Source organism: Scyliorhinus canicula, chromosome 9 (assembly GCF_902713615.1).
Source record: "Scyliorhinus canicula chromosome 9, sScyCan1.1, whole genome shotgun sequence".
Lineage (NCBI taxonomy): Eukaryota > Metazoa > Chordata > Chondrichthyes > Carcharhiniformes > Scyliorhinidae > Scyliorhinus > Scyliorhinus canicula.
Window position 1 is genome coordinate 159,807,599 of NC_052154.1, and position 13,564 is coordinate 159,821,162.

The 13,564-nt window shown below is 48.6% G+C and overlaps 1 protein-coding gene across 1 annotated transcript in view; it reads right to left on the bottom strand.

The window, feature by feature from the left end:
* LOC119970954 (dentin sialophosphoprotein-like) overlaps positions 1-13,564 on the bottom strand; it is a 165,850-nt gene that overhangs the window by 81,700 nt on the left and 70,586 nt on the right. The window contains exons 11-14 of the mRNA XM_038806066.1: positions 11,311-11,409; positions 9,934-10,014; positions 3,683-3,781; positions 2,483-2,593 (exon numbers count right to left, since the gene is read on the bottom strand). Coding sequence (XP_038661994.1) covers positions 2,483-2,593; positions 3,683-3,781; positions 9,934-10,014; positions 11,311-11,409 — 390 coding nt within the window. The remainder of the gene's footprint in view (positions 1-2,482; positions 2,594-3,682; positions 3,782-9,933; positions 10,015-11,310; positions 11,410-13,564) is intronic.

Sequence of the window (13,564 nt, forward strand, 5' to 3'; positions counted from 1 at the left end):
CAGCCCCCTGACCCTCTATAATTTTTGGGATATTACTCATGTCTTCCATTGTGAAGACAGACGCAAAGTACTTATTAAGTTCTCCAGCCATTTCCTCGTCTCCCATCACTAGCCTTCCGGAATCAGTTTGAATTGGCCCAATGTCTACTTTGGCCTGTCGTTTGTTTCTTATGTATTGAAAGAAACTTTTACTATCATTTCTTATATTACTGGCTAGCCTGCCTTCATATTTGATCCTCTCCTTCCTTATTTGTCTCTTTGTTAACCTCTGTTTGTTTTTGTAGCCTTCCCAATCTTCTGATTTCTGAGTGCTTTTGGCCACTTTATAGGATCTCTCTTTTTCTTTGATACATTTCCTGACCTCCTTTGTCAGCCATGGCTGTCTAATCCCTCCCCGGATAATCTTTCTTTTCTTGGGGATGAACCGCTGTACAGTGTCCTCAATTATGCATACAAACTCCTGCCATTTTTGCTCTGCTGTCTTCCCCACTAGGGTCTGCTTCCAGTCGATTTTCGCCAGTTCCTCTCTCATGCCCTCATAATTACCTTTATTTAACTGTAACACCATTACATCCGATTTTGCCTTCTCTCTTTCAAACTGCAGACTGAACTCAACCATATTATGATCGCTGCTTCCTAAGTGTTCCCTTACTTTAAGATCTTTTATAAAGTCTGGTTCATTACATAGCACTAGGTCCAGAATAGCCTGCTCCCTTGTGGGCTCCATGACAAGCTGTTCCAAAAAGCCATCTTGTAAGCATTCCATGAATTCCTTTTCTTTGGATCCACTGGCTACGTTATTTACCCAATCCACCTGCATATTGAAGTCCCCCATGATCACCGTGACCTTGCCTTTCTGACATGCCTTTTCTATTTCCCGGTACATGTTGCGCCCCTGGTCCTGACCACTGTTAGGAGGTCTGTACATAACTCCCATTATGGTTTTTTTGCCTTTGTGGTTCCTCAATTCTACCCACACAGACTCCACATCATCCGACCCTATGTCGTTTAGTGCCATAGATTTAATTTTGTTCTTAACTAACAAGGCAACCCCACCCCCTCGGCCCACCTCTCTGTCTTTTCGATAGGTTGTATATCCTTGAATGTTTAACTGCCAGTCCTGAACCCCCTGCAGCCATGCCTCTGTGATGCCTCCCACATCATAATCATTCACGATGATCTGTGCCATTAGTTCGTCTACTTTGTTACAAATGCTATGAGCATTCAGGTAAAGTGCCTTAATGCTAACTTTCTTATCATTACAGATATTGGAAGTCCTAAGATGTCCAAAGTTATCCTTCCTTTTTGTTGAATTCCTAGTCTGCCTCAAGCTTAAATCCACCTGCCTACATGTTATCCTCCTGCGTATCTTGCCATTTAACTCCATGCTCCCTGTCGCTTTCACTTTCCCTTCCCCCCAACTCAGAAGTTTAAAGTCCTACTGACCACCCTATTTATCCTCTTCGCTAGAACACTGGTTCCAGATCGGTTCAGGTGGAGACCGTCCCAACGGTACAGATCCCCCCGGTTCCAAAACTGATGCCAATGTCCCATGAAGTGGAATCCCTCTTTCCCACACCAATCCCTTAGCCACGTGTTTACTTCCCTAATTTTCTTGTCCCTATGCCAATTGGCACGTGGCTCGGGCAGTAATCCGGAGATTATGACCCTTGAGGACCTGTATTTCAATTTTCTTCCTAGTGCTTGATAGTCCCCAAACAGGTCCTCCAGCCTAGCTTTACCTATGTTGTTAGTCCCAACGTGGACCACAACAACTGGATCCTCCCCCTCCCGCTCCAATATCCTTTCAAGCCGGTCAGAGATGTCCCGCACCCTGGCACCGGGCACGCAACACACCATGCGAGACTCCCGATCCGGCTTGCATAGGATACTATCTGTCCCCCTAATTATAGAATCCCCTATAACAACTACTTGTCTTTTTACTCCTCCCTCTTGAATGGCCTTCTGCACCATGGTACCATGGTCAGCTGGCTCATCCTGTCCAGAGCCCTTTTCCTCATCCATACAGGGAGCAAGAGTCCATACCTGTTGGACAAGGTCAAGGGCTGAGGCTCCTGCACTCCTGAACTCAGGTTCCCCCTGCCTGCCTCACGAACAGTCACACTCTGAAGTCCCTGATCACTTACTGAATGTGAATTACTTAATCTCCCAGGTGTGACTGCCTCCTGAAACAAAGTGTCCAGGTAACTCTCCCCCTCCCGGATGTGCCGCAGTGTTTGAAGCTCGTATTCCAGATCATCAACTCTGAGCCGGAGTTCTTCCAGCAACCAACACTTGCTGCAGATGTGGTCATTGCCATTCACAAGGGGAACAGCCAGCTCCCACATCATACAGCTACAGCACATCACCTGCCCAGCCATCTCTGATTAGTTAATTAATTTATTACTTTGTATAAATTTCAGTTTAAAAAAAACAAAAAACAAAAAAACAAACAAAAAAAAAACCAAACAAACTTGGATACCTCTGCTATTTCTTTCTTCATTGATCCCACCTTCAGTTCCTGGCCTATCCATTGAACTGTCCCCTTGATTATCAGCATTATTTTGATTGCTTGAAGGGGTTTTCTGTGATTCTACATAAACACAAAAATACAAAACAGTGTAAAGACATTGTATAAAGGAACAGGAACTACAGTAATGGTGCATTTAGTTAACAGTGAATGAATACATATGTATTTAGCTCAGCTCATTACATCTTTATCTGAGGAGAGATTTACTATTTCTCAGTTAGGTGTTGCATCAATAACTTAATAATGATGCAAAATTACATCTTGCTTTTAATAATAACTGCTGGTAGGCTTCTATTGCTGCCCTGAATATACTTCAGTCTCCTGCAACAGAATTCCGCATTTTGGAGGCCTTGTGGCGGGAAGAGAAGTCGGGGTGATTTCCGCTGGAGAGTGTCAGAACCTTATAGACACAATCTTGTGGTGTTCAGCTCATTTATTATGCATGTGTGAGGAACACATCGGGTGCGATTCTCCGCAAATGCGGAGAGTCGTAAAGGCTGCCATGAAACTGGCCGTGTTTCATGGCAGCCTCCGCGCCCCCTCCTGGGACCCGATTCTCACCCTGGGCGGGGCTAGCAGCGCGGCCCCGCGAAGCATGGCCCCGCGCGCCAAGGGTCACGGCGGCTGACGCGCACGATGACATCAGACGCGCATGCGTGGATTGGATGGCTCCAACCCGCGCATGCGCAGATGACGTCATCACGCATATGCGTCAAACCCGCGCATGCACGGGCCATCATGCCCCTCAGCGGCCCAGCGGACTGATCCCGTGGTGCGGCCGTGCCAATCGGTGCCATGGTTGTCTGGAACGGCACTTTGCGGCCGTTTTCACGAACGGTGAGAGCAGGTGTGTTTGCATTCGTGAAAACGGCCGTAAAGGCCTGGGTACTCGACCCATCGGCCAGGGGAGAATTTGTGTCATGGGGCGGCCATGGGGGGGGGGGGGGGGGGGGGGAATAGCGGGAGATTGGGAAACATATCGGGAAGGCCCTCCCACTATTCTCCGACCCGTCGTGGGTAGCGGAGAATCGCGCCCATCAGATCCCATGGATTGATTCTCCCACGCCATCACCTCATTGCGCCAATATCTCGGTGCCATATTTAAATGTGACCACACAGCCAATCATTCTTCAATTCTGCTCCTTGACTCACCTTCAGTTCCTGTCTTACTTTTGTCTTTTATCTCATCCGATGAATTTTCCGATGGATTATTATCACTGTTTTGATCACTTGAAGGGGTTTGCTCTGAATCTACATGAACACAAAAATGCAAAGCTTAAACACATTGTACAAAGCAGCAGGAAATACAGTAATGATGCATTTGGTTTAGAGTGAAAGAATACATATGTATTTAGCTCACCTTGTTACATCTTTCTCGAAGGAGAAATATTATTATTTTACAGAGAGTTTTCACGTCAATATCTTCGTAACCATGGAAAATTACATCTTACTTTTGATAATAATTGCTGGTAATTTTCAATCATTGCCCTGAATATACCTCAGCCTCCTGCAACTGGAGGGAGGGGAAGTCGGGGTGACTTTCACTGGAGAGTGACGCAGCTGAACCTGCAAACCCTGTGGTGTTCAGCTCATTAATTATACATGTGTGAGGGGCAGCATGGTGGTGCTGTGGTTAGCACTCCTGCCTCATGGCGCTGAGGTCCCAGGTTTGATCCCGGCTCTGGGCCACTGTCCGTGTGGAGTTTGCACATTCTCACCTTGGTACCACAACCCAAAGATGTGCAGGGTAGGTGGATTGGCCACACCATATTTCCCCTTAATTGGAAAAAATTAATTGGGCACTCTAATTTTTTTTTTGTTTTAATTATACATGTGTGAGGAACGCATCAAATCACATTGAGTTGTCCTGCCACACCATCACCTCATAGCGCCAATATTTAAATGATACCACACAGCCAATCACTCTTCCAGTCTGCTACTTCATTAACCTCAAAAAACAATACAGAACATGAACAAGCCCTTCGGCCCTCCAAGAATGTACCAGTCATAATACCACCCTTGGCAAAAACCCTCAGCACTTCTTAGTGCTGTATCCCTCGATACCCATCCTATCCATGTATTTGTCAATATGCCTTTTGAATACCGTTAATGTATCTGCTTCGACAACCTCCCCTGGCAGGCACTCACCATCCTCTGCGTAAAAAAACCTGCCTCACACATCTCCTCTAAACTTTGGCCCACGGACCTTAAACCTATGCCCAGTAGTGACTGACCTCTCCACCCTGGGAAAGAGTGCCTGCCCATCCACTCTATCCATGCCTCTCATAATCGTGTCGGCCTCTATCAGGTCACCCCTCCACCTGCATTGCTCTAATCAAATCAGTTTGAGTCTATTCAGCCTCTCCTCATAGCTAACACCCTCCAGACAAGGCAATATCCTGGTAAACATCCTCTGCACCCTCTCCAAAGCCTCCACATTCTTCTGGTAGTGTGGTGACCAGAATGTGCTCAATATTCCAAGTGCGGCCTTATCAAGGTTCTAGAACTGGAGCATGACTTGCCAGCTTTTCTACTCGGTGCCCCGTCCAATGAAGGCAAGCATTTTATGTGTTTCATTGACTACTTTGTCTACTCGCGTTGCCACTTTCAAAGATCTGTGGACCTGTACACCCAGATCGTTCTGTCTATATTCCGAATTATTTTGCATTTTACTGTATATTCCCCCTTTATGTTAGATCTACCAAAATGCATTACCTCACATTTGTCTGGATTAAACTCCATTTGCCATTTCTCTGCCCAAGTCTCCAACCTATCTATCACCTGCTCTTTCCTCTGACAGTCCTCAACACTATCTGCCACTCCACCAACCTTGGTGTCATCCGCGAACTTACTAATCAGAACAGTTACATTTTCCTCCAACTCATTTATGTACACGACAAACAACAGAGGCCCCAGCACCGATCCCTGTAAAACACCACTAATCACAACCTTCCACTCAGAAAAACACCCTCTACTGCTTCCCTCTGCCTTCTGTGGCCGAGCCAGTTTTGTACCCATAGAACATAGAACATAGAACAGTACAGCACAGAACAGGCCCTTCGGCCCACGATGTTGTGCCGAACAATGATCACCCTACTTAAACCCACGTAACCCGTAGACCCATAACCCAACAATTCCCCCATTAACCTTACACTACGGGCAATTTAGCATGGCCAATCCACCTAACCCGCACATCTTTGGACTGTGGGAGGAAACCGGAGCACCCGGAGGAAACCCACGCACACACGGGGAGGACGTGCAGACTCCACACAGACAGTGACCCAGCCGGGAATCGACCTGGGACCCTGGAGCTGTGAAGCATTGATGCTAACCACCATGCTACCGTGAGGCCCCATCTTGTCACCTCACCTCTGATCCCGTGTAACTTCACCTTTTGTACCAGTCTGCCAGGAGGCACCTTGTCAAATGCTTTACTCAACAACATCCAGCGCTCTCCCCATATCAATCATTTTTGTCACCCTCAGAAAACCCGATCAAGTTGGTGACGCACGACCTCCCCTTCACAAAACCATGCTGCCTTTCACTAATGAGTCCATTTGTTTCCAAATGGGTATAAATCCTGTCCTTGAGAATTCTCTCCAATAATTTACCTACTACCAATGTGAGGCTCACCCGCCTATAGTTTCCTGGATTTTCCGTGGTACCTCTCTTAAATAGCAGTACCAGTTTAGCTAATGTCCAGTCCTCTGGGACCTCACCTGTAGCTAATGAGGATACAAAGATGTCAGTCAAGGCCCTAGCAATTTCCTCCCTTGCTTCCCTCAGTAATCTGGGGTAGGTTGTATCAGGCCCAGGAGACTTATCTACCTTAATGTCTTTTAAAACATCCATTACCTCCTCCTTTGTGATGTCAACATGATTCAGAGTATCCACACACCCTACCCAAGAATCAACTTCCACAAAATACCTTTCTTTGGGAACACTGATGCAAAGTACTCATTTAGTACCTCGCGAATTTCCTCTGGATCAATCCATAGATTTCCCCCACTGTCCTTAAGTGGTCCAATCCTTCCCTATGCCACCCTCTTATTTTTTGCATATGAATAAAAAGCTTTTGGATTCACCTTAATCCTACTTGCCAAGAACTAGTCCTGGACTAGCGTAAGAGATTAACATTTTAGGACTGAGGTACGGAGAACGTTCTGCCGCCAGAAGATGGTGAATCTGTGGAATTCACTACCGCAAATGGTAGTTGAGGCAAAAACATTGTGTAATTTCAAGTAAATTAGATATAGGGTTGGATTCTCAGCACCCCGACAGTGAAATCGTGTTCAGCACTGCGGCGGAGAATCCAGTTTCACGCATGAAATCGGGATCGGCGCCGGTTCCGCGATTCTCCGGCACCTGAAAAGCGGTGTACACGGGCAGTCCGCTGCACCGTGTATCCACCAGCTACGGCCATTGCTGAAGACCCACCCCGCTATTCTCCACCCCCGACCGGCCGAAGTGTCAATGCCGTATTTCTAATGTGGCCCAGCCATTCGGAACACTCATGAGGTAGCTGCAGGTTCAGTCCGTGGCCGACATAGTTAGGGGTGGGCCGATTGGCGGGCGGGGCCTCAATGGGACTGAGTCATAATTGTGCGGGCGATCCAGATCGGACGAGCGGCAGATCGAGGGCACTATTTCTGCGGTCCAGGTCCGCGGTCTCAGTCCGCCATGGAGCATGGTGCAGCCGCTGGAGTCCACCGTCTTGCGCATGCGCAGCCTCTGATCCGGAAGTGCGGGGGGCCGTATCGGCAGCTGGAGCTGCGAGCTCCATGATAGCTGTGTGCCAGCCCCCTGCAAGACGGTGAATCTGTGGCCTTTCGATGGCAGTCTTTCTGGCGCTAAAGCCACAGGTTTCAGGACAAAGTGCGGGCATAGTCCCTGAAACGGAGAATCCAGCCCGTAGTTCTTGGGGTGAAATGGATCAAGTGATATGGGAGGAGAAAGGAGCCGATACACAGGATTATTCTGTTCATCTTTAATCTCCAGGAGCATTGGTGAGGGCCTGCATTGCACCTTGTCGATGGCAGGCAGAGCTGCTGTGTGTGAGTGATGGATAGAGTGAATTATTGTGGAAGGGATGCCAATCAAGCAGCCTGCTGCATTGTCCTGGATGGTATCAAGATGTTTGTGGTGTTGGAGCTGCACTCAGCCAGCAAGAGGAAATTATCCCATCACACACCTGACTTGTGCTTTGTAGTTTGTGTACAACATTTGGAATTCAGGGTTCCAAGCCCCTGAACTGTGATTGTAGCCACAGTATTTATATAGCTGTAAAATCTTCAATCCTTTCTGAGTTAAAGAAACTTAACCCAATCAAAGAAACTGACTGTTTTGCTCAATCCAGTCATGCTGCTGTAACAGAAGGAAAATAGGAAAGTGGTTGACAACATTACTGAAAGCGACAAATTCTGATTGGTTCTAAATGCCAGGGACAGTTCATTTCCACCAATGGAGGAGACCTGCAGACCTTGCAAATCTGTGTAAGTAACATCCAACTTTAGCACAGCAAAATCTTCGAATGGCATCATGTCACTCAGAGCATGATAGAGGGAGTCGAGAAAGTATCCAATACACAGGATTATTCAGTTAATCTTTCATCCCGAGTTAGTCAAGGAGGACAATCTGAAAACAAAACTATTGGCCTCTGCCCTTGGAGTGCTTTTACAACTGGAACACTCTTCTTCGAAATCAATGAGATTTTGTAAACTGGAACACTCTTCTACATTCTGTGCCATTGATAAAATATACATATATTTTTGGTCAAGGATTGCTCTAAAAACCAGCTGCCAAACAGGCAATGAGTGCTGAGATATCCTCAATTACGACGCGGAGGAGAGTCGGTGGCCCACCCGGGCGTGTAGTAAACGCAGCTTGCGAGCGCCGTCGGCATCAGTCGCTGAGGAGTCAATATAGTCCTCAAAACACCGCAGCCAATATTAAAACATTTCCGGGGCTTCCGGTGACCAAGCGTCCAGGTTAAGTTTCTCCGGCTTTAGAGCGCTGTCCATCTTGATGTGTCAGATGATTAAATTGAGATACCCTCAATTACGACACAGGAGAGAAGATTGGTGATTCAAAGGCTTTAATCATCTGAGAACTGAACAGCAGCCGAGAAGTGTGCTCATCACATGCTGCCGAGTGAGCCTCATCTTATATACCGTTTCCTGGGGGCGGAGCCAGAGGCGGAGTCCCCCAGGGTTCCAAGCCCGGTCTTAAAGGGCCAATGCATTAAAGGTAAGGTACCGTTACAGCAGCTACTGATGACATTCATCACAAGTACCATGTAGCAGCATAAGGGCAGAACACCAGAACATGGGGCGGAATTCTCCAACAGGGTCGGGGAATTGCCCGGGGCTGGCGTAAATCCCGCCCCTGCTGTGGCCGGAATTCTCCACCACCCGGGAATCGACGAGAGCAGGAATCATGCCCCGCCGATTGGCATGCCCCCCGCGGCGATTCTCCGGCCCCGATGGGCCGAAGACCCGCCGATGACAGGCCTCTCCCGCCGGCGGGAATTGGAGCACCTCTGGTGCCGGCGGGATTGGCGGTGCGAGTGGGCCCCCGGGGGGGGGCGCGGGCCGATCAGACCCCGGGGGGTGCCCCCACGGTGGCCTGGCCGCGATCGGGGCCCACCAATCGGCAGGCGGGCCTGTGCCGTGGGGGAACTCTTTTCCTTCCACCGTCACCACCGGCGCATGCGCGGACCGGCGAAGGCCTTTCGGCATGCCCCGACACCGGGCGGCGGGCGCCAAAGGCCATTGGCGCCAGTTTTGGCACCAGTCGGCGTGGCGGAAACCACTCTGGAGCGGGCCTATCCCCTAATTGTGCGGAGAATTCCGCACCGTTGGGGAGGCCCGATGCCGGAGTCGTTGGCGCCACTCCGCTACGCCGGCACCTCCCCGCCCCACCGGCGCATGCGCGGACCGGCGAAGGCCTTTCAGCACCAGTTGGCGTGGCGGAAACCACTCCGGCGCGGGCCTAGCCCGTAAAGGTGCGGAGAATTCCGCACCATTGGGGAGGCCCGACGCTGGAGTCGTTGGCGCCACTCCGTGACGCTGGGACCTCCCCGCCCCACTGGGTAGGGGAGAATTCCGGCCATGGAACTTCACCGCAAGACTCCCACAATCCCAACTTGGAAATATATGGAATGCTTCTTCGCAACAGGGGTGAAAATCTGGAGAACCCCTCCCCAGAGAGCTCTGTGAATGTCTCTACACAACACAAACAGCAGTGATTCAAGAAGGATCACCACCTCAAGGAGAATTACGAATTTTCATAAATGCATCATAGAATCATGGAATTTACAGTGTGGAAGGTGGCAACTTTGACACAACTCATGAGCGAATAGATGAAAAATTTTCTGTAAGTATTTCTTTCTTCATTGATCCCACCTTCAGTTCCTGGCTTATCCATTGAACTTTCCCCATGATTATCAGCAATATTTTGTTTGCTTGAAGGAGTTTTCTGTGATTCTACATAAACACAAAAATACAAAAGTGTAAGCACATTGTATAAAGGAACATGAACTACAGTAATGGTGCATTTAGTTAATAGTGAATGGGTACATATGTATTTAGCTCAGCTCATTGCATCTTTATCCGAGGAGAGATTTACTATTTCTCAGATAGGTGTTGCATCAATAACTTTAATAATGATGCAAAATTACATCTTACTTTTAATAATAACTGCTGGTCGCCTTCTATTGCTGCCCTGAATGTACTTCAGTCGCCTGCAACAGAATTCCCCCTTTTGGAGGCCATGTCTAGTAACGGAAGGGAAGTAGGGGTGATTTTCACTGGAGACTGTCGGAACTTTACGGACGGGGCGCGATTCTCCGCAAATGCGGAGAGTCGTAAAGGCTGCCGTGAAACCGGCCGTGTTTCACGGCAGCCTCCGTGCCCCCTCCTGGGACCCGATTCACCCCCCCGGTCGGGGCTAGCATCGTGACCCCGGGAAGAACGGCAGCGCGGGCTTAGCGAACGTTCGCTAAACCCGGCGGCCAAGACTCACGGCGGCTGACGCGCACGATGACGTCAGCTGCGCATGCGCGGGTTGGATGGCTCCAACCCGCACATGCGCGGATGACGTCATCGCACATATGCGTCAAACCCGCGCATGCGCGGTCCATCATGCCCCTCAGCCGCCCCGCGGACTGATCCTGCGGGGCGGCGGAGGGACAAAGAGTGCGCGGGAATCGGACCTGCTGCCCACAATCGGTGCCCACCGATCACGGGCCCATGCCACCCTTGGCACGGCCGTGGTGCGGCCATGCCAATCGGTGGCATGGTTGTGCAGAACGGCACTTTGCAGCCATTTTCACGAACTGTGATAGCAGGTGTGTTCAACTTCGTGAAAACGGCTGTAAAGGACTGGGAAATCGGCCCATCGGATAGGGGAGAATCGCTGCTCGCCGTTTTTTTACGGCGAGCAGCGATTCTCCCCTATCCGATGGGCCGATTTCCCAGGCCTTTACAGCCGTTTTCACGAATTTGTGTCGTGGGGCGGCCGTGGGGGGGGTCGGAGAATAGCGGGAGGTCGGGAAAAATGTCGGGAAGGCCCTCCCGCTATTCTCCGACCCGTCGTGGGGGGCGGAGAATCGCACCCACAATCTTGTGGTGTTCAGCTCATTTATTAGGCATGTGTGAGGAACACATCAGATCCCATGGATTGATTCTCCCACACCATCATCTCATTGCGCCAATATCTCGGTACCATATTTAAATGTTAACCCATAGCCAATCATTCTTCAACTCTGCTCCTTGACTCACCTTCACTTCCTGGCTTACTTTTGTCTTTTATCTCATCCGATGAATTTTCCGATGGATTATAATCACTGTTTTGATCACTTGAAGGGGTTTTCTCTGAATCTACATGAACACAAAAATGCGAAACATAAACACATTGTACAAAGGAGCAGATAATACGGTAATGATGCATTTGGTTAATAGTGAAAGAATACATATGCATTTAGCTCACCTCGTTACATGTTTAAGGAGAAATATTATTATTTTACAGAGAGTTTTTGCGTCAATATCTTCGTACCCATGGAAAATTACATCTTACTTTTGATAATAATTGCTGGTAATTTTCTATTGTTGCCCTGAATATACCTCAGCCTCCTGCAACTGGAGGGAGGGGAAGTCGGGGTGACTTTCACTGGAGAGTGACGCAGCTGAACCTGCAAACCCTGTGGTGTTCAGCTCATTAATTATACATGTGTGAGGGGCAGCATGGTGGTGCTGTGGTTAGCACTCCTGCCTCACGGCGCCAAGGTCCCAGGTTCGATCCCGGTCACTGTCCGTGTGGAGTTTGCACGTTCTCCCTTAGTTGATGTGGGTTTTACCCCTACAACCCAAAGATGTGCAGGGTCGGTGAACTGGCTATGCTAAGTTGCCCCTTAATTGGAAAAAAATAATTGGGCACTCTCAATTTAGTTTAGAAAAATTATACACATGTGAGGAACACATCAAATCACATTGAGTTATCCTGCCACACCACCACCTCATAGTGCCAATATTTAAATGGTACCACACAGCCATTCACTCTTCCAGTCTGCTCCTTCATTCACGTCAAAAAACAATACAGCACAGGAACAAGCCCTTCAGCCCTCCAAGCCTGTACCAGTCATAATACCACCCTTGGCCAATCCCTCAGCACTTCTTCGTGCCGTATCCCTCGATACCCATCCTATCCATGTATTTGTTCGATATGCCTTTTGAATACCGTTAATGTATCTGCTTCGACAACCTCCCCTGGCAGTCACTCACCATCCTCTGCGTAAAAAAACCTGCCTCACACATCTCCTCTAAACTTTGCCCCATGGACCTTAAACCTATGCCCAGTAGTGACTGACCTCTCCACCCTAGCAAAGAGTGCCTGCCCATCCACTCTATCCATGCCTCTAATAATCATGTAGATCTCAATCAGGTCACCCCTCCATCTCCGTTGCTCTAACCAAATCAGTTCGAGTCTATGCAGCCTGTCCTCATAGCTAACACCCTCCAGACAAGGCAATATCCTGGTAAACATCCTCTGCACTCTCGCCAAAGCCTCCACATTCTTCTGCTAGTGTGGTGACCAGAAATGTGCGCAATATTCAAAGTGCGGCCTTATATAGGTTCTAGAACTGCAGCATGACTTGCCAGTTTTTATACTCGATGCCCCGTCCAATGAAGGCAAGCATTTCATGTGTTTTCTTGACTACTTTGTCTACTTGTGTTGCCACTTTCAAAGATCTGTGGACCTGTACGCCCAGATCTGTCTGACTTTCTATATTCCTAATTGTTTTGCCATTTACTTTATGTTAGATCTACCAAAATGCATTACCTCACATTTGTCCGGATTAAACTCCATATGCCATTTTTATGCCCATGCCTCCAACCTATCTATCACCTGCTCTTTCCTCTGACAGTCCTCAACACTATCTGCCACTCCACCAACCTTGGTGTCATCCGCAAACTTACTAATCAGAACAGCTACATTTTCCTCCAAATCACTTATGTATACAACAAACAACAGAGGCCCCAGCACCGATCCCTATGGAACACCACTAATCACAACCTTCCACTCAGAAAAACACCCTTCTACTGCTACCCTCTGCCTTCTGTGGCCGAGCCTGTTTTGTACCCATCTTGTCACCTCACCTCTGATCCCGTGTGACTTTACCTTTTGTGCCAGTCTGCCATGAGGCACCTTGTCAAAGGCTTTACTGAAGCCCATGTAAACAACATCCAGCGCTCTCCCCATATCAATCATTTTTGTCACGCCTCAGAAAACCCTGATCAAGTTAGTGAGGCACGACCTCCCCTTCACAATACCATGCTGTCTGTCACTAATGAGTCCATTTGTTTCCAAATGGGTATAAATCCTGTCCCTGAGAATTCTCTCCAATAATTTACCTACTACCAACGTGAGGCTCACCCGCCTATAGTTTCCTGGATTTTCCTTGCTACCGCTCTTAAACAGCGGTACCACATTAGCTAATGTCCAGTCCTCTAGAGCGTCACCTGTAGCCAATGAGGA